General features: G+C 38.2%; 1 protein-coding gene across 4 annotated transcripts in view; it reads left to right on the top strand.

Annotated features, from left to right (window-relative positions):
• The first annotated feature begins 871 nt into the window (after positions 1-871).
• HERPUD2 (HERPUD family member 2) overlaps positions 872-22024 on the top strand; it is a 34574-nt gene continuing 13421 nt past the window's right edge. The window contains exons 1-5 of one of the 4 annotated variants that reach the window (XM_049893692.1): positions 874-1227; positions 1410-1829; positions 12030-12107; positions 14664-14777; positions 17892-18046. In XM_049893692.1, the coding sequence (XP_049749649.1) occupies positions 1683-1829; positions 12030-12107; positions 14664-14777; positions 17892-18046 (494 nt within the window). In that variant the 5' untranslated portion in view covers positions 874-1227; positions 1410-1682. Of the gene's footprint in view, positions 1228-1409; positions 1830-12029; positions 12108-14663; positions 14778-17891; positions 18047-22024 lie in introns of all 4 variants that reach the window. The other 3 variants (XM_049893693.1, XM_049893695.1, XM_049893694.1) reach the window with 3 other exon arrangements.

Raw genomic sequence — 22024 nt, 5'->3', positions numbered from 1 at the left:
GGTGACCCTGCTGGTATTTGAAATATCGGTGTCATAATTTCCAGCATCATAGTAACATGCAAGCCACCACTATGACAAACTGACAGACAGTTGGTAGTAATTTACAGCACTGGACTCATAAACCCCCTAAGCCAACTTTGCACAGTGGGCTTAATCTTTGCATTATTTATGTCTAAGCTATAAAGCAGAAAAATAACTCTGTCATCCCTCTCCATCTGCCACGGTACTGAACATACAGTAGGTGCTCAATAAACACCAACTTTGTGACCATTAAGAGGAAGAGATGAAGATTAACATTTGAGAGTCTGCCATAAGCCAGAACAGTACCAAATGGTTTACATACACACCTAACTCACTTACTGATCAGCAAGCACTTAGGTAGGCATTACCGTCCCCATTTAGAGAAGTAAACTGAGACTCAGAAAGGTTGGCCACCCTCAGGCAGCGACCAGAGGTAGACTTCAAGTCTAACTTTGAAAGCCTTTGCTCTTTACTCAACGTACACCAGTCTCTTCGCCGCCAAAGCTCCTGGCCCCGTGCTTTGCAAACAGTCCACACTCAAGATATTTTGATTAATTTCAAAATTAAGGATTAGAACTTCAAGGATCAGGAGGAACAGTTACTTTTGCAGAGGGAAATGTCAAGCTGGAGATGAGTGTAGTCATGACAGAGTAATGTCAGCGCCTGGGGGCCGGGGGCCAACGAACCGTCAGTCAGCGGGGCTCCGAGGCGCCCGACTAGCCTCTCGACGGCTGGAAGCGCGATCTCAGGCGTCCCCGGGTGTCCAGGACACCGCGGACGGAGGCGGGGCCAGGAGGGTCACGCGCCGGGGCGTGCCGCGCGTGACGCACTTCCGCCCTGAGCCTTCCGGTTTAAAGGGGACCCGGACCCTCCGCACAACAACAAAACCTGCGCGCGCGGCCGGCGTCGCGGCTCTCGTCCCCACCCTCCTGCCACCTGCAGCCGCCTCTGCCGCGCCCGGCTCCGCCCGGCCCCGCCCTGCCCCGCCCAGCCCGAAGGGTCAGGCGGAGAGTGGGGCCGCGCCCTTTGGCCAACTTCTCCCTACTTCCACCCGCGCCGCCTCGCGAGACCCGGGGCCGGGCCGTGGTCACCGCCGAACAGCAGGAAGGGAGCGGCCGTCGCGGAGGACGCCCGGCCGGACTCTAAGTCCGGCGGTCCTGTCACGCACAGAGGGCGGCGGTGGCGGGCCCTGCGACCTCCAGTCAGGTACCGTTCCCCCGGCTGGCTGCCCCGTCCCTTCTCCGGCCCTCTCGGCGGCCCGTCGCGTAGGGGCCTTGTTGCGTTTCAGCTTGTGGGTCGTGGCGGGGGCGGAGGGGTGAGTCGGCCCTTAGCGCCCGCACCGCGCCCTTCTCATCGCTTTCTCTCTCTTTATCCGCCTCCCTCCGCAGTCCGGAGCCAGGCGGAGCCCGGACCTGGCGGGGAAATCTGCACCCACGGCCCGGCCCCCAGACCTCGCCGCCGCCGCTGTCTCTGCCTCTTGTCCAGCCTTGGTACCTGCGATGGCCTTCGTATCGCCCGATGCACTTGTGACTGACTTGGACACGAAATACTAAGAACCCACTTCCGTCCCCCACCCCAGTGGCGCAGGCGCTAACCAGCCGCCTCGGGTCACTTGGGTTTAACTGCTGCTGCTTTTGACTCTGTCCGACTTTGGGGACGCCATGGACCAAAGTGGGATGGAGATTCCTGTGACCCTCATCATTAAAGCACCGAATCAGAAATACAGTGACCAGACTATTAGTTGCTTTTTGAACTGGACCGTGGGGAAACTAAAAACGCATCTATCTAACGTGTACCCTAGCAAACCAGTAAGTGTCTAAACGCTGGGCTTGTCTGCTCTGGCTAGCAGCTTGTCACGCCATGCCCACCGCTTCCCTTCCCTGTGCGTTTCCTCGTTTATTGGATCAAATAAGTCTGTTCTAGTAGATTGTGAACAGTTTTGAGGTTGTGTCTCTTCAGTGTCCCAACCATCATTAATATTTTCCTGGTGACGTTCAGTTAATTAGAATATGCAGAAATATCAAGAGGTAAGAATTTGCAGGCATGGAAAAGGGACCATTTTCCTTGACTTAAAGTCATCAGTTTAGTATGGGATGACACATGCATGCTGTTTTTAAGACAGGTGAACTGCAACCAGTATTAAAGCTCTTGTTGCTTTATTAGACTAAAATTCCATTTTGCTTTCAATGTCCGGCCTGGAAATTTGTTCACTGTTCAAGAGCAATTATTTCTTAAAAATAAGTGACCTTGAAAGGTGTACCTTTGAGACTAGTATGTTTCCAGAAGTTTTAAGTCATAGATTCACTTTCTTATGGTCCCCACCCCCTTCTGATACTTCCCCTGTAGCGGGCAAGTGTAAATTTCTTTAATTTAGAAGAGAACCATCCTTCTATCCCTACTCCACAATTTGTTGCATCTTTATATTCCTTTTATATGGCCATATGTAAATCAATATGGCAACGTTTTCCATTCTGAATCATTTTTGGATATTGCAAAGATAATAAATAAAATAAAGATTGACAGTACAACTCCATTTGTCCCCAAAGTCAGATTTCAAAGTACATAGTTGGTGATTAAAGAAGCCATAGGCCTTGGAGAGATATATAAGAAAGAACAAGTGTAATATAACGTAGAGTGTATGAAAGTGAAGCTTTGACATTCTCTGCTGTATAAATTTTTCTTTCCCCAACAAGTAGTGTTCAGCAATTACTGAGCCTTGTCATTAATGAGGATTGGATTTTAGGGTGGGAAGTATTTTTGGCATCAGGCCAAGGCATGGATCTCTTGGAAGGCAGCTATGCTTCCTAGGCTTTACTTGTTTTATGCAGGTAGTGAGGACAGCACTTGATTTATAGTAAGATATTTATGAATTAGGACTGTTTCAGTGTTGTAGTGTTTAGTTGTTAGGCTGTTAGACTTCTAGAATAACCACAGAAATAGGGCAGTTATTGCAAAAATGGGAGGTTTCGGAAAACAGCTATTAGTTGGCATTAGCTGTATTTTTATCAGTACTTTGTGATAGGAGTGCTTTAAGGTCCTTAAGTACTTGAAACAAACTGGTTGAAGCTCTCATTTATTCATATCTTTTGTTTGAAAGTGAAGATTTACATGGGGGTAACAATTTGAAAAATTTCTGCTTTATAAAAGAGTTCGTATTAGATTTGAGTGGTTAGCTTTATACATTTTTAAAGTGGAAAAAGCTTTTCAGAATAGACAGTGTTGAAACTTACAGCCTTTCGCAGTACCGTTTATAATGTAGTCCGAACACCGTTCCAAAGAACATTCTTGAGCATATACCTATTTGCTGATGTTCGTACTTACCTGTGTTATGTTATACTATTAAACCAAAAAGGACTTGGTCTGCGGTGTGGCAGACCAAGAGTTACCCTTTTTTTAAAGTTTTTCTCTTTTAAATATTATGTGAGGGAGAAGAATGACCCTATTTGCCTTATCTTTTCGTGGGAGAAGTCTGCTTTTGGCAGGGTTCTGCCAGTGCAGCACTTGTCACCAGTTGACGATGCTCAGTGCCCAGGTGTATTAGTCAGCTGCTTAAGGACTAGATCAGGTGCAAACTTCTCTGCGCCTCTGTTCCCTTCCAACTGCCTTGTGCACATTGAAGACATTTTTGGAGGCTGTACCAAATCATATGCCGCATATTAATGACCTATCTTGTGGCAAACCTCTTTTTCTCCTCCAGTAAGTCTTCTCCAAATGAGTTGTAATAATATCTAAAGTTCATTTCTAGGTTCAGAGTGGATGGGGGCTGGAGTACACGTTTATTTTCATAGAATTTCAGTGAAAAGTTTGTATAGTTATTGTATTTGACACATTTACATTTTGACTTATTTATCACTTGAGAAGTAATTTGAAGCGTCAACAGTTGTTGGCAGATCAGTTGTTTCACTGTACCCCAAGTACTGCCGTAGGTAGTCCTCACCGTAGGAATTGGAGTCCTACAAGTGTACTTTGTAAGGTTGTTATTTAGAATTCAAAACGTTTTGTAATATAAACATTATAAAGAAGGACACAGGTCTACTTAAGATTGATTTTGTGTTTTTAAGTTTTTCAAGTTCTGGTTAATGTTTAACAGAAGTCATTTCCTATTCCTCTTCCTTGCACATCTGCCTGGTTTCCTGGTGGAGGTGGGTGGACTTGGAATCAGAATAGGGCTCCAGTGCCTTGTAGGAGCAGGCACCCCCCAGTAAGAAGTAAAAAGTTGATAATTGTGGTCAACACTGCTCTAATTGGGTGTCATGGGTCGGGTGGATTAGAGGCATTGCCTTCTGTGAAAATAAATGGTAACTCCTGGTGGAGGAAAAATGGAAATTCAAAAATTGTCATTTGGGATCCCTATAGGGATAGGTTACATGTCTACAAGGATAGATTACGTGTCTACATGCTGTTAATGGAATTCTGGCTAACCTACTAATTGGGTAAAATTTTACGGTCAGATTATGACTCAATCACAAATTATCTCCACATGGATACTTAGATTCACGCCTCACCCAAATGAACCCATAACAAATCTGTACCCCATGTCCCACCTTCCAAACACGCTTTGTCTTCACTTATTTAACTAGAATTTTATCGATCTGGCGTTTGAATGTCTACATGCTTAACACCAAGATCCTTTGCTCTTACGAAGCTTGTGTCCAGTGAGGGATGCAGATGTCTAAGTAAATAACAACAGTATTGTGTGACTAGTGTTATACAAGAGGACCAGACAGTGTGCTGTAGGAGCACAAGAATGGGAGATCGGTCTGCTCTGGAGTGGGGGTCAGGGAATATGTAGCTTTTTTAAAGAAAAGGTCCACAAGGACATTCAGGTGTTTCTAAACATTGGGTAACAGTTTTAAACAGACTAAATAAGTCAGGATCTGACAGCTTCCTTTTTTTTTTTTTTTAATTTTAACTATTCATTTAGAGCTAATGTTGTACTGATGTCTCTAAATGCTTTACATTACTATATTAGATAGAGTTCTTTTCTTCCATGTGGGAGAGATGGATTTAATTCTCAGCCAGTGCATCTCACATGCAGCCACAACTCATCTGTCAGTGGAGCTTTGTGTGTTGCTATGATGTTGAACAGGTTTCAGTGGGGTTTCCAGACTAAGACAGACTAGGTAGAAAGGCCTGGTGATCTTCTGAAAGTTAGTCATTGAAAACTTTGTGGATTACAACAGTCCAATCTGCAATGAATCATGGGGATGGTGAACGACTGGGCAGCCTTTGGTTCCGTTGTGAATGCGGTTGCCATGAGTTGGGGGCTGATTTGAGGACAGCTGACAACAACATACTTAGTATATTTAGTATTACCAAGTAATGCAGTATTAATAAAAAAGATCATAGATCCTTAATGGGCTACAAAGGGGAAGGTATTTTCCAGTTAGGAAGTGAAGCAGTTGCCATATTTGTGAATGTGCTTACAAAGTCATCATTAAAAACCTTGGATGTGGAGTTCAGCTCTTTGGGAGTTTAACTTTGGGTGGTATTGGTAGCTGGTTTAGGACTTGGTTTAGGGACTGGGAGGTATACCAGTTAAGGTTGATAGTGTATGTAGATAACTGTGAGTTATATATGACACTTGTCATCACTTCTTCACTTTAGTCTTTCAGATCCTGAAATTGATCCATAGTGTCAAATAATTATTCTGAAATTTTGGTACATTCCTACTAGGGGATGAAGATAACTGCCAAGAAGACCACATTTACTTGAGTTTTAGACTTTAATCTTAGTTTAGACTTAGTTATTAGGGATGTGAATATCAAGATGGCTGAACTTAATGTCATCCAGTAGGATGGACTATCCTAGAGAAAACTTAAAAAATGTGAATCTCTAAGTCCAGTTAGGCCCTTTCGTTAGCTCTTCTTTCTTACTATCTGGTCTTATGCACAAACAGTAACTAAGATGGACCTGACTCATCCTGAATTCTATGTTGAAGGCAACCCTTCTGGGGGCTTGCTTATCTTGGCTCCCCATTTTTCAGTCTTGGACTTAGAATGCTCCTTGATTGTATCCCTCATTTCTGGGAAGATCTCCACCTTTGCTGTTCAGCCCATTAAATTAAAGCAGTCACTTTCATTACTTAGGCCTTCGACCTTTCCAGATCAGCTTGGGAGGTTTGTGCTGCTTTTTGCAATTATTCCTTGGCTCTGAGATTGTGTTAAAAGTAAAGGAACCAAGAATAGAACCAGCTGTATAGGTTCTGTTGGACAATACAACATTCCATAACTAAATTGTCTACCATCCAGAGGAAGTCTTTTATTTTCATTACCAGTAGGAATAGTTTATAATATATAATTTGAGATTTAATATCTCTCATTTTTGTAATACCTTACCCTGTTACTTTGCTTTGCCAAGTCATCTCTGAAACCTGCCAGCTTAGTCACCTCAGAACTGTTGCATTAGGGTCTATAGTCCATACACATAAATAATTTTGAACCAGTGTCTAGAACATTTGAATACAAAAATTCAAGATGATTTTATGTCACCTAGCAATAGTTCAAAAAATTTAAAACTCTTTAAACAAAGGCTATGATTAAATTGTATGTAAACGTTGATGAAAAACAGACAAAAAGTATTGAATGAGTGCTGACTACAATTTGTTTTCTTAACTCCTTTGTAACTTTCTCCTAATGCCTTTTGGGAAAATAGTGGTATTATGAAGATAAGATTTTTTAAAATCATTCATTGCTTTTCAACATAGGGCTTTTCTAGAACTTTTAGACTATAAGTTTCCCATCTTTACATAATGTTACTAATTTGATTGTCTAGACTGCTTTTATTTAACAGTCATGCTTGGGGCTCTGAATGGTTTTAAGCTACCGTTTACTAAATGTTTGCTGTGTGAGCTAGGCATTCTACTAAGGACTTTGTATGCTTTATAACATTGATTCCTCATAGCTACCTTATGATGTAAGTTTTATTATTAGCTATTTTACGGAGGAGGAAACTGAGGTTTAGTTATTTTTTTTGTTTGTTTAAGGTCATATAACTGTAAACCGTGGAACTGAAATTTGAACCCAGGTTGGTCTAACTTGAAAGCTAGGCCGTTTACTGTTACTGCTTACATTATATGTAAAAAGATGAAGAAAAGATCTTAAGGACTTGGCCATCTCAATTATGTACTTGAAGACTACAAGGAAAAACTAAAAGGAAGCAATTTAAATATTAAAAGAGATGTGTATGTTTAAATGGTTCGTGTCCAAGAGCTACAATGAATGGATAGCATAGCCATTACACTGTTACAACACTCATCAGCTTAGGGTGCAGTTTATTCTTATAAGTTGTAGAGAAGTTATAAGATCATAAGTAACATCTAAAGTCCTCAAAGCACTTTGACTTTGCACTATCTTTTCACATCGCTGCTAGTTCTGTGAACCATAGCCATTGTGTGTTTTGGCATTCTCTGTTGTATAAACACCTGATTTATAAACGGCCTGTGATTGGAATACCCCTTGGACTTCCAGAGCTATTGCTTTTCTTCTGTGTGCTGGTTTGCTTACTGATGGTGCGAGTAGATAAGGAGTGGAGATTATTTGAGTAAGGCATGTTTGCATTTACAGTGTTTTTGAATTTCCTGGTATGTTAGATCTAGTGGCTTTAGTGGGAGATGAGAGGCAGTAGTTGCTACAGGGGTGCGAGGGTGCAAACCACATTGGGTAACACTGTCTCGGAGGGGGTGGGGAGGTGATACCAAAATGGTTGTCTGTAAAATTTTTGTGCAGTGTTTCAGCACAAATTTATTTTTTGTAAAAATATCCCTGTAGTTAGCTATAACAACAAAAAAAATTTCCTAAGCCCAGCTTTCATGTATCAGTGTACGTACAAGGCTAAAACTCTATTCTAAATTTACTTTTGAACCTTCTGATGCATTTAATCATTACTCAACTACAACGCTTCAGATCACATGGTTTCGTCTGGGTTGTAAGCATGCACTGTCGTTTTCATTGCTGCAGGTGTTTTTATAGTTGCTGGTTTTGTCAAATATTTTGGTGTTTTAGCTGTAATATCGTGGTATTTAGGGTGGCTGCAACAATGGGCTGAAACATAACAATGATTGTGAGGATGGCACAGGTCAGGGCACTAGTTCATTTGGTTGTGTATAGGGTCGCTGTGAGTTGGATGGCACCTAACAACAACAACAGCGTGGGGGATGCCACCATGAGTTACCACACTGGGTGACACCAACCCTAGTGACGCCAGTGATGAGAGGAAAGGTGTTCTAGTACAAATTCACAGAATTCATTTCCCACGGAAGTGATATTCTGTGCACCTTCTGAGAACCAGCTCTTTAAAGCTATTTAGACTTGGGACTGAACTATGTATGTAAGAACTGAGGTATTAATAGTTACTAGTTTCAAGGGACTTGGTTTATAGTTCTTTGAACATGTAAGTTGAAGATTGCTTTTACTGAGCTGTTAGAATGCTAGATATTTTAAAATTAGCATGTGAAATTGATTTGATTACGCTGAAGTCATACACACTATGAACATGATTTTTTAAGTCATACGTAATTATGAGAGACCCATTTAGTCCTTAACATAAAAAATTTAATTTTTGGATACCAAGTAGTTGACTTTCTTGAAATATAAAAGCATTGTTGGCTTTGTAAGCCCATCTATCAGATTCTTGTGAATATTTTAAATGCGTTAGGGAAGCCTAGTGTTTTTTCTGTTTTTGATATCTGGTTAAACATTAAAAGAACAAAGTACTTAAAGGTATATGTAGACCTTCTAGAAGAAAAAAAATTCCCTAGATTAAGGTTTATTTTTGCATATGTACCAGCAGGTGGTTCTTAGCAATGTCTGGTAAGTGGGTAGCAAGCTTTTTTTTTGGCCAAAACCTGTTGCTGTGGAGTCGATTTCGACTCATAGCAACCTTATAGGACAGGGTGGAACTGCCCCATAGAGTTTCTAAGGAGTGCCTTGTGGATTTGAACTGCTGGCCTTTATGGTTAGCATCCGTAGTGCTTAACTACTACACCACCAGGGTTTCTGGCCAGGGGGTTAAGCAGCTGTTTATTTGGAGCGGCGTAGTTGTCATCAGGATGTTTCCAGTTGGGTGATTTAGGTGACTCTGCTCTACCATATATCACTGGGCTTCTTCTGAGCTGGAGCAGTGGAGGAGGTTGAAGGTGTACCTGATAGAATTTGATGACCCTTGGATCTAGGCTGTAAGAAAGAGGAGTCAAGGGTGAGTCCAAGGTTTTTAGCTTGAGCAACAGGAAGACTGGTATTGTTAACAGAGGTGGTTATGTTTGTCTGTAAATACTTTAATCTGGTGTAGCCAATATCTTACTGATAGAAATTTTTAATTGACAATTTAATTGGTACCTTATTTAGATTTGCCAGCCCTGAGTCTTCTGAATTCTTATATTTAAACATCATGTCATTTTTCTTTTTTGAGAGAAAAATCAACTTTTATGTTTTAAGGCACTGAGATCTTAAAGTTTGTTATAGCAGTCAACATTACTTACCTTAATACCGAAATGGAAATTTCAGAGTAAAAGATAGTGGTATTATTCGCAGATCTGGATAAACAAAATTGCATTACTCTTAAAAGTTAAACTGAATTTGAATTGAGTTCTCAAAATCTTTATTTTCCTAATGCTGTTGCTTACAGTACCAAAATAACTAGTTAAAAATTCAGTCAGTAAATCATGGTGCTGTTTGTTAAATCATGCCTGACAACTGGCTTGCCTGATGTTTAGACTAAATTAATTGGTATCTGAGCTGAAGAGGCTGTTTTTTTAGCTTAAGTTAGGTACATGAGAAATTTTTTTGTTTTCAGTCACAAATTGAAAGAATTCCTTCTCTTTTTGAAACAATTTCAGCTTATCTGAAGGTGTTTGAGTATGCAACTTAAGTAACAATATATATTTTTTGAGAAATAATTCACATAAAGCTCACCCTTTTATAAAGTGGTGTTTTTGTGTTTCACAAAGTTGTGCAGCCAGCACCAGTGTCTAATTCCAGTGCATTTTCATCACCCTAAAAAGAATCCTTATGCTCATTAGCAGTCACTCTATATCCCCAGTTATCTTTGACAACCACGAATTTACTTTCTACCTCTACGGGTTTTTCTTTTCTGGACATTTTCTGTAAATGGAATCTTACAATATATGGCCTTTTGTGTCTATATTCTTTCATTTATCATAGTATTTTCAAGAATCATCCACGTTGTGGCATGTATCAGCATTGCATTCCTTTTTATGGATGAATAATATTCCATTGTATTCATATGTATCATATTGTTGGGGGCTGTTTCCACTTTTTGGCTATTATAATGCTGCTACGCGCAGGTATATTTTCAGTTCTGTTGGGTATACCTAGGAATGGAATTGCCGGGTCCTAAGGTAACTGTTTAACTTTCTGAAGAACCACCCAACTGTTTTCATAGTGGCTGCACCATTTTAAAGCCCTACCAGCGATGTATCAGGATTCTAATTTCTGTGCATTCTCTTCAGCACTTGTTTTTGCGTCATGGATTTTGGAGTACCGTGTAATTTTGCTGTATTATTGTATTCTCTTTTCTGAAAATTGATGTTCCTTGCTGTGAAGGGGTAAAGTAGCAGTTTATTAGAAGTTGACCACTAATTTAGAGAAGATTTGGTTCTAGGATACTAACTACATGACTGCTCCCATCATAGTAATCTCCTAGTATCAATACCATTTGTAGAAATGAGCCAGATGAGTTTACTACTAGGAAGTGTTTTAAATGAGTGTTATGGTTCACAGTCTAAACATTTCATTTCCATTCTTAATGATGGTAAAATAACTGGTATATCAAATTGTTGATATAGATAATATTTTGATAGAATTCTAGAAACATTTGGCCGTTTCTCAATTATGAAATAGGAGATCTTATAAAACCCGTTGCTTTGAGTCGACTCCGACTCATAGTGACCCTACAGGACAGAATAGAACTGCCCCATAGAGTTTCCAAGGTGGATTCGAACTGCTGACCTTTTGGTTAGCAATCTTAGCATTTAACCACTACTCTACCAGCGTTTCCAGGAGATCTTAGAGTACCTATAAACAAATGCTTTAATTTTAAATATTTTAATGCTAACAGTGTGAGAACTTAGTAGATTTATTACAAGTACAAAATATGACAGCAATAACCAGAACATTATTTCCTATTATGAGTTGTGTATAGAGATGACGACTGAATTTCCGTGCACTTGTGTTGATTTTTCTTTATTCTTGTAATTTTGAAAAACGTTCAAAGGTATTTGTGAGTGTGGCAAGAATTCTAAAAAAGAGAATAGTTACTTAACTAAACCAAATGATTCTTTTGAATGAAAACCAATAAATTGTTCTGCATCATGTTAGTAAAGAACAATCTTCTGTCTACCTTTTAGTTGAAAAATACTGACAAAACAATCCAGAATAACTTTGGTGACCTTGAACTTTTATCCCACTACTGACTTAATGAAAGGAGACCTGGTTGCACAGAGGTTAAGCGCTTAGCTACTAACGAAAAGATCGGCAGTTCAAACCCACCAGCACTCCGTGGGAAAAAGATGTGGCTTCTGTAAAGATTTATAGCCTTGGAAACCCTCTATAGAGTTGCTGTGAGTTGGATTGATGATGGCAGTGGGCTTGGATTTGCTTTATTGACTTAATAAAAGGTCACCACCATCTCATACCCACTGTGTTGCCCGGGAATCTCATATTCTTGAAGGTTTTGAATGATAGTATACATGCATTGCATTATTACTGAAAAGACAAATTTCCAATGTATCTTTTTCCCCAAGTATTTTTTATTTGGTAATATATGTGTAGTTTATTATGTCTACAATAGATATACTTCTGTTTGCTGAGCTCTTAAATGTCTTTTCTTAAGTGGGATTTGGAAAAACAATAATTCTTGAATTATGTCAGCTTTCTGCTTATTTGTGTCTAAAGGGAGTTTTATTTTACCCAAATTTAGGTGTGTTATTTCCAACCTTCAATTTGCTTAATTAGAAAAAGTTGAACTTTTCTCTTTGTCCCATTTCTTAGTTGACAAAGGATCAGAGATTGGTGTATTCGGGCAGACTGCTTCCCGATCATCTGCAGCTGAAAGACATTCTCAGAAAAGTAAGCTTCCCTATGACTGTTTGATACCAGATACATTCAGAGTGCGAGAGGAGATGTGTTCTCAAGTTTTATCAATAGCCAGTCAGTTTAGTTTTTAGATACTTAAAACAAATCCTTTTAGTAGCATGGTTGGTAAAGATAAATTAGAAAGTAAAGAACATGATGATAGGTTCTGATGAGTTTGGTAACAGTTTTGTATACCCATTTGATAGCCAAATCTGAAATAGAAGTATATATTGGTGTTTAGGTATTTGTCATCTTTTTAAGAAAGTACTGTTGACAGGTCAGTAGTGCAGGAGTAGAATGTTCAAGTAGTGGTGAAGAATTTTCGCTGATACCAGTCTCTCTCTAAATCCCCTTTTGACCAAACCATGACATTTTAATACAGGTTACTTGGGTTAGGAGTTTAATTTCAGAACTGGAAATAGGATGAAGCCCAAATGGTCTACCAGTTAGCAAACTTTCAACTCTGGTGCCCAGAGCTAAAATATGTTTCAATATAGTGTTTTCTTTTTTTTTTTAAACAGTTTGAATGCTAGTTATTGTAATGGTAGCTTTTAGCTCATGTTCATTTGTGGATTTTATACTGTTAAAACCTTTCTGCATTTGAAATGCTTTTTGTTTGTGAATGTAGCAGAATTGAATACATAGTTTTTATGCTTTGCCTTAAATCTTTGACTTAACCCATCGTGTTGCTCTTAATATTTCTGATCTGATTTAGAAGATTTATATCCTCTCCTGGATGCTCGTGATCACCGGTGGGAAACTTCAAAAAAATTTATGCAGATGTATTTCTTGTGCTTTGATAGTTGGCCTTTTAGCTTTGCCAGTATGACTTTTTGCTGCTGTTTCATTTCAGTTATATAGTTGCAGTTTGTCCAAGTGATTTAATAACCTCTCTATTTCTTGCAAAAAAAAAAAAAGTGGGATTTGCAGCAGAATTTTACTTTTTATGCTTAAAAACCTTTCTGCTCTCTGATCTTTGAAATACAAATGTATTTATTAACAATGGTAACTTGAATCTGCACATGAACACTTTCAAAAAAGCTTTTGCTGGCAGAAATGGTTTCAGACACAGATGACTTAAAAACTTACATTCAAAGGACTGTTGTACCCTTTTAGAAAACATTTTGAACAATATGTTTACATTTTGAATGGCTGTTTGGACTCTTTCTGTTAAAGTCAATGTTTCCCTTTACATTTTTCAATTAAATCCCACCACTAGCTTTACCTGTTTAGTTATAAAATATTTTACAAAAAATTCCCTAAAGGTGAATGAAATACTATGAGTTAATTATGATTAATATGACCTTTGAAACTAGGTTCTAAGGATAAACATCTTCTACTTAGATGGTTTTTAATATTCAGTATCAGAAGCTAAAGGGACATTGTAAATTAGAAACATCTTCAGCCTGCCATGTCAGACGTATCTCGTGCCTTACTGCCTTTGTGAAGCCTTTCCCCGGCGTTCTGACCCCCAGGAGCTTCTTCCCTAAACTCCTAAAGCAAGTATAGTTTGTGCTTCGCAGTTTCGTGGAAAAGATTGTTTTGTATTTTTCCCTAATTGGGCTTTAATGTGCTGGTCTGGTCTCTTAACAGTATCTTGAGCCTCTTTAAGGGAGGGATTCACCACAGAATAAGCACAATTCTAAGTTTATGTTTCATGGTAGACAATTGATAACTTCTTACTTTCTGGGAGCTTTGTTCTTCCTTCACCACTGGACATCTTCCTTCCCTTCTCCGCCCCCCCACTTTTCCATCATTCTCTTTTTTTTTTAATTGCTCACTCATCCTTTGTTTTTTCTCTGTCTTCCTTTATTCTCTTTCCTTTCTCCATCTTGCTTGCTTGCTTGTTCTTTATAACTAAGTTTAAATGTACTGATGATGTCACTAAGCTAAAATGCCACCCCTAATCATTACTTAGAATATTTTCTCTCTCTCATAGGTATAGTTTTCTGGAAACACATGGGATATTTAGAATATATATAGTTCAAATATATGCTTTTGTATATATCTTTATATAAATGTTACAAATAAAAAATAGTCTTTGACTTAAAAAAGCAAAACACTATGTATCACCTTGCTAAAATTAAGGCAAATGAAATTATGGTGAAATTATTTGAATTTTTTTGTAATAGCTGCTATGTCTCCAATAATGAAAATATTTCATTTTCGCGATTTAAGGCTGGTAGGCCTAAGCTTAAAGGTGACTATTACAGTTTTGATATTAAGGAGCTAGATGTTTTTATATTGAAGTAATAGATTGTGTTGATATAATTTACAGCATTCTTTACTTCAGCACTACTTGTTATACAAAGTAATCATTTTTTATATAGCAGTCACAGAGTATTTAAATTATTTTCCAAGCATGGAGAAAATATTGAATTCAAAATGGCACCAAATTCAAAATGGCTGATGTAACTTCAAATGACAGTTTAGTACTAATAAAATGGCTGTGCTAGAAGGGACCTTAATTTTCAGTTAGCTAAGCTACTGATTTTTTGAACTGTGCATTTTCCAGTACTACCCTTTAAATGTAATCTTCTTTAATTTTAGCAAGATGAGTATCATATGGTTCATCTAGTATGTACTTCTCGGACTCCTCCCAGTTCTCCAAAATCTTGTACCAGTAGAGAAACTCATGAAGCATTGGCATCCAGCAGCAATTCTGTGAGTTATTTTGGGAGGAGTGAATGAAGTTTTTTTGATTATTTTACCTCTAAAAATAAAATGAAAAATCTGAACGATTGGTACTTGGGGGTTTTGAACAGCTAGGTTAGGCTTTTAAACTTTGATTTTAGAGATCTGATACGTAGCGTGATTCCTTGAAACTTGTTCACCATGAGTTATAATTTGCTGTATGCTAGGTCAGTAATAGAGCCAATTTAGAGGAGTTTAATTACTGAAATATTCAGGAAACAAAATTATGATATGGTTATATAACACAAACTCTCAGGCCAGTGATGTTTCAGAGATGTTTAAGGTATTTAAGAGTTTAGTATACAGGCAGTCCCAAGGTTATGAACGTACGACTTAACATACAATCCATAGTTATGAACCAACCTCCATAAAGCCTATTACATTAAAAATTTGAGGTACAAGACCCAATTTACTTCACCGATATAAACTCTTTGGCTATTGTTCTGGGAGCCATCTTGGCGATGCAAGTCCTGGTGTGGTCTTTTGCCCGGCCAACCAAATAAAGCTTTTTCTTTTGTTTAAAAAAAATAACAATAATACTGTGGTTCATCATAACAAATGGGTGCTACTTTGTGCCCAGTATAAAACATTATTATTATTACTGTATTATTATGTTAAAGATGCTTTAGCGTATCTGGAAGTGTTTCTTTAATGTTTTTTATGTGTAGAGAGGTACACTATATACTAAGACAAACATACAACTAACTGATGTTAGATACGTACCTAACTATTCTGACTTACATACAAATTCAACTTAAAGACAGACTTAAGAACGGAACTGGTTCGTAATCCGAGGACTGCCCGTATTTTATTCAGAGGAGCCCTGGTGGCACAGCGGTTAAGTTCAAACTCACTAGCCACACCATGGGAGAAAGATTTGGCAATCTGCTTCCGTAAACATTTATAGCCTTGAAAACCCTATTGGGCAGTTCTGCTCTGTCTTATAGGGTCGCTATGAGTTGGAATTGACTTGATGGTAGTGGGTATATTTTATTCAGTTGGGTTAAATTGTTTATGCTGAATCATCTTGAAGCAGATTTCTTGGTTAAAATTTTTGTGTTTTAAATGACCATACCTGGGTTATTCATTCCAGCTGCAGGGAAAGAATAACTTGATACACTCAACTCTTTCAGACTTGGGTGTACATCTCTCCCTTCTTTACTTTTCTATCTGCCTAAAATTGTTTTGGGGTATTTTTTAATAGTTGAACTTCTCAGTGTAGGTATTATCTCCAGATTTTAAAGTCAGTGTCCCAATCCGCTTATGTTATTTTTGATTGCCCAAAAAAACTTTGACACTTTTGGGGGTGAAAGGAAAGGATGAGTGGAAGTGAACTATAAATTTCTTGGGCAGGGAGCTTTCTTACTGCTAAGTATACCTTCCTTATTTAAGGGGGGAAGGAGGGAGGAGTAGACCTAGTTGGAAGATCTTCTAGTAGATTCTAGTTAACTACTTCTTTAAGAAACGAGATTCTTTAGTTAATATATTAGGATGACCACATTGGACAGTATTTTCTAGTACCAACCATGGGAGTTTAGCTTACATTAAATTGAAATGTACTTTGTCATAAAATTCAAGGGCGTTTATGTTTCTTGCCTTGCCATATGAAGGGACAAAACACTGGCATTGGGCTAGTTTTCTGTGAGCAGTCTTTGGGCACAGTTGTGTTGCTACAGTTTTGTTGGCAAAGAATCATCTCACTTGATTCAATTTTTTTAGTGGTCCCTCAGCCATGATTTTTGCATCATTAGAACATGTATCAGTTTTTTTTTTTTTTCAAAGCATATTATAAAAATATAAAAAGTTTCAAAGCAAGGTTAAGTTGAATTCACTTTAATTTTTAATGGCTCAGAAATTTCACAGGGATTTGGAAATGTCTTAAAAATCTAATTGTGAAAGAGTTACCCGATGAAGTTAGAAATCATTGGTTCTGGAGAAATTAGGTTGTGCTGCCAATAGCTAGGCCTTTTTTTTTTTTTTTTTAATGATTAATTGTGTTAACTGACATTATATTCTGATGGTCCGTTTAATGAGAAATCTTGTCAAAAAAAAGAAGCTTTCCTAGTTTATGTCCCTAAGAATCAGTCAGACTTCATAGTAAGATATTTTGATATCTATTTTGTTTGGGGTAGATTATTAGAGAAAGCTGCTGTTAGTTTTGCTAAAGACTGGTGTGTTTAGGCCCCTTCACATGGCAAGACTGAGGAAGGTACACATATAAAAACACAACCTGGCAATAGGGAAAGTGCAACTTTAATGAACTTAACAGGGTGTTAAAATGATATTGTATCCAGATTTTTTAAGTGGGAGAATTACAATTTTTGTAAAATGTACATTGTTTTAAATGACGCAAGCTATTTTCAAACAGCAACAAATTGGGATGGTCTTCAAAGGGGCTATTGCTTAAGGTTATTGAATCAGTGAGGTACTGACATCATTTGAGCATGAGAATTTAAAAATCCTCATTGGTATCTTGTTCACTTTGTTAAAAAAAAAAAAAAAATGGAGGCATCTATAAACTGGTAGAATTTTAGAACTAAATCTTGAGAATCCAGTTCAGCCTCAGTTTCTATGAGAACACTGAGATTCAGAGAGAGGTTAAGTGATCCTTTCATGTCAGTAGTAACACCAGATTCTGATTTTCTGATTCCTGTCATGCTCCTCATAATTTTAAACCAGTGTAACAGTAGCATGTTATATAGTACCTGGCACTAGCTGTTTAAATGGCATGGTAATTAGTACCATTTATTGAGCACCTTCTATGTGTCAGACATCGTGAAAGCAGCTTTGTATGCATTCATAAATCCTCACAGTTTAGTATGCTGTTGTTTTGTATATAATTACTACCCAGTGTTCTCTGTTTGAGAAATACAATGTATAATTAAGCAATTTTTGATTTTTTTGAACCATTACTCTCATCAGAGTTAAATACCTATTATACTGGGTTTGAGAGTCAAATCAGTAAATTTTAACATTTGGTTATTTTTCGGAGCAATTTCATGAATGTATTTTTAGCAATGTGTCTGTGTTCTCATTGTAATGAATTAAATCTCCTTGAAAAAATAATTACATTTTTATTTGTAGAGTTCGGATCATTCAGGATCAACAACTCCATCATCTAGCCAAGAATCCTTGTCTATAGGTGCCAGCTCTTCCTCAGAAGGACTGAGGCAACGTACCGCTCCACAAGTACAAACGGACCCTGCAGAGAGTCATCAGTTCCCGTATGTCATGCAAGGGTGAGTGGCATTGTGGTAGCTGTGCATCATAATCGGGGCCTCTTAAAAATCAGTTACTTCTGATATTCACTATAGCCCCTTTGCTACAAGTTTAAAATACATTTGAAATTTATTTTCAGAGCTAGAGGTTTAAGTAGAGCAGTGCTTTTGAAGGAAACCCTGGTGGCATAATGGTTAACAGCTACAGCTGCTAACCAAAAGGTCAGCAGTTCGAGTCCACCAGATACCCCTGGGAAACTCTGTGGGGCAGTTCTCCTCTGTCCTGTAGGGTCGCTGTGAGTCAGAACTGAAATTGAAAGCTGCTCATACATCAGAATCATCTAGGTCAGTTGTTAATGTTTGTACTAGTCACCTGGGCATTTCGTTAAGATGCAGGTTCTGATTCGTTAGGGCTGATGGAGGCTGTGATTCTGAATTTTTAACAAGTTCCCAGGTGCTGCTGCTGCTTCTTGGACCATGTTTTGAGTAGCAAGGATCTAGGTAATTAACTGTTTTAAAATTCAGTCTCACTGCAGATGTACTCAGTTTACCTTCTGGGGATTGGAAGAATGGCCGAGTGAGAGTATACTTAGAATAGTGTAGGGCCCAATAATCTGTTTTTTAAAAGTTCACAGGTGTTTCTGATCAGCAGGCTGGGTAACGCTGAGGTAGAGTAAAACCATCATGTTATGAAAGGGTATGCCACCTATTCCATGTTATCCAGAATCTTTGTTGTTTTGAGAGTTCCTTTGGAGGAGTTTTCTCAAGAAGCTTGGTGTGGCTCCCGTATACTTAGCAATTACAGCAGGCTTCTTGGGTTAGGCAGTTCCAGGGGGAAAATGCAACCAGCGACCACAGGTAACGCACATTTTTTGAACAGTTCAGAGACTAGGATCTTGGAGAATATGATTTGGTCCCGGGTTATGTCTGAAACCAGAGTATTTTACTGGGGAACTATTATTTGTTACTTTTCGAGTAAAGGAAGCATGAGTCATGGTCAGTGATGATAATTTTGTGTTGCTTGCAAGCCATGATGCTGTAGAGTGTGTGGCAGTGCTCCAGGTCCATGATGATGGGGCTGGAAATGAGGAAATAGCTATGACCCAGAATGGTAATTAAGTGAAGTAACTAAGGAGTAGCCATTGAGTGCTGTGCTAATTAGGATAGCACAAACATTCAGGTACTTTTTATTTAGAACTTCTAACTTAACTCAATTCTTAATGTAGGAAAACAAAGCTAAGTATTTAGGAAAACAAAGCTAAGTATTTAGGAAAACATAAGAAAACTGATCTGTCTAATATTTCTCAGATGTGAAGGCTTTCCTCTTGATAGAAGTGTTTAGATGAGGCTGCTGTAGACTTTTATAAAGCACCTATGAAACTATTTTTGTTTTCAGATAATGATTAGTACAAACCAAAACTTGGTTATATGTAAAAAACCAGTGTTCTCAGGGTTTATATTATGGAATAGTAGCTTAAAATACTTAGTCTCTTCACAGTGATTAATTTCCTTTCTTTTGTATGGAGTAAGGTATTTCAATTCTCAGTTTATACAAAGAGTTCGTGTATTTATTTATTTTTGGTGGTAGTGGTAGATGGGAGTATTATGCATGTAAATAAAAAAATATATATGTGAATGAATGTATAATGACATGTTAATAGTTATGGCTGGATAAGATTTTTTAACTCTTATTCACAGTGAATGTATTTTGTAATAAACAAAACAAACCTGAGAAGATTACAGGTCTTCAGGCTAAGACCATAGATACCTTGGGAAAAGATTAATAATTTCTCTACATTAGGTTGTTGAGGAAATCAGTAAAAAAAAAAAAAGACATTCAGCTCTTACAAATGTCTTAAACAGATTAGAAAAGTCTGACATAGTATATATTTTGCCAAAAACAAATTATTAAAATGGTAAGCAACAAAACCTTTCAAAGATATTTGAGATTCGTTTAAGAGGCTATTACTAGATGAATAATGTTTAATTTTAAATCAGGAGGTCACACAGACTCTGGAGCCAGCCTGACTGGGTATGAATCCTTCCTCTGTCCACTTACCAGCTTGGGCAAGCCCTTTCCCCACTCTGCTTCAGTTTGTTCATCTGGAAATGGGAATAATGGCACCTATTTTACACAGTTGCTGTGTGGATTTTTTTATGTAAGTGCTTAGCCCAATAATTGGCACATAGTGATGTGTTAGCAATTTCTTATAAATTCATTCGGCACACAGACTAATGGGCATCTACTGTGTGTTTGGTACACTGAAACTTCCAGATGAGTGAATACCAGTGTGAGATGCTGGAAAACCTTGATATTTAGAGAGAGCACTGTGTGATTTCCAGAGCAATGTATATCAAAGGTCAGTTAGTAGATTATTAGTTCAACAATGAACATAATTTTGCTTGATCTCATAGTTGTCATTTTTGTTAATGAAGACTTTATATCTGTCTTTATGGAAATTTTATTGAACATAGCCTTCAATGTACGAGAGCAGTAATTTAGTGAACTTGAAGAAGTCACCATCAAAGTGTACTCTCTGCTGTCCTTTGTCAAACTTCAGTACAGTTTGTATTTAACTAGTCTTCATGTGGCTTCTGCCACATAGGTCAGTATTCTCAATCTTTAAAATCAATAAATCCTGGTCCCTGTTCCCCGAGATTTTCAATCACTAGATTTGAGGTGGTGCCCAGGATCTGCCAGTTTAGTAATACCCTGGGAGTCTCACTTTGTAGGTGATTATTTGCCCATCAAGCTCTTGAGGAAACGTGAGAACACCAAAGCAGTACATGTGCATCGTCACATTGACTGTCCACTTACAGTGTGACATTTATAAATCCTGACTGACCATTCTGAATTCAGTCTGCTGTGCTGTCACATTTATTTACTTTAGCTCCAAAAGTTGCTGGCTGGTTTATAGAATACTCACTGTTTTGTACATTCAGTCCTCTCTCCCGCCGAAATAGTAACAGCCTTGTTTTGTAATTAATAGAAGTGAAAATCTACTCATTGTACCATTCTGTATTGTCTCATTTTTTAAAGTCAAAGCTGCTTGTAGCTCTGCCACTCAGGAAGAACCGGTGTTAACATTTCTGTAAAGATTCTTCTGAATACTTTTCTGTGTACATGTATTTTAACAGAAATATCGTGTGTTTTTTTGGTTTTTATAAACCTTTTAAAAAATTATATAGCTTAGGCGTATTTCCAGGTTAAATATAAATCGATAACATTGTAAGTCCGTGTGATTTTTTGCTATGTGGCTCTGCCAGTTTCCCCTTCTCTGTCAGTGGAGAATGTGTGTGTTAGTTGGTCCTGCTGCATAACAACCTCAGGATGTCAGTGGCTTATTTTTCTTGCTCAGTTTGTCAGTCATGGGGCAGCTTGGTTTATGCCGCAGGTTGACATCAGGTCTTTCTGTATTTCTCGTTCTCTCTGGACCAGAAACTCCCTAAGGCAAGTTCTTCTCATGGCAAATGGCAGGAACGCAAGAGGGCAGGCAAACTACTGAGCACATTTAAAGACTTTTATACCGAAGTCATATCCACTAACAGTCTTTTGGCCTAATTAAGTCACAAGGCCAAGTTCAGTTGTGCTGGGATGGGGAGGTACTGCAAAGTTAGCAGTGATGTGCTGGTAAATATTTACCCGATGGCTCTTCTGGGGAGAAAAATAAAGCCCTGATTTGTAGCATTTGCTGATTTCTGTGGTGCAAATACTCCCACAGTGGCTGATTTCAAGATTCCAAGGGGTTGGCTCACAAAATTCCTGAACTTTAGCAATCTGTTCTTGAGAGCTAAGCATGAGCCTGCTCTGCCACTGTATGACTTAAGTGTGTGTGTGTAATCCTCTTATAGAGGAGTGAAGAAGTGGAACAGTCCTCAAATGTTTGGGTTGTTTTAAATTTTTTCCACTAAACATCACCACAGTCAACATTTGTAAATGTACTTATGCAATAGGAATTATTTTTTTAGGATAAATTTTGAGAAGCAGAATTCCTGGGT

This window comes from Elephas maximus, chromosome 8 (assembly GCF_024166365.1).
Source record: "Elephas maximus indicus isolate mEleMax1 chromosome 8, mEleMax1 primary haplotype, whole genome shotgun sequence".
Lineage (NCBI taxonomy): Eukaryota > Metazoa > Chordata > Mammalia > Proboscidea > Elephantidae > Elephas > Elephas maximus.
Note: the sequence above shows the minus strand (reverse complement) of the source record. Positions and strands in the feature narration are given on the sequence as shown.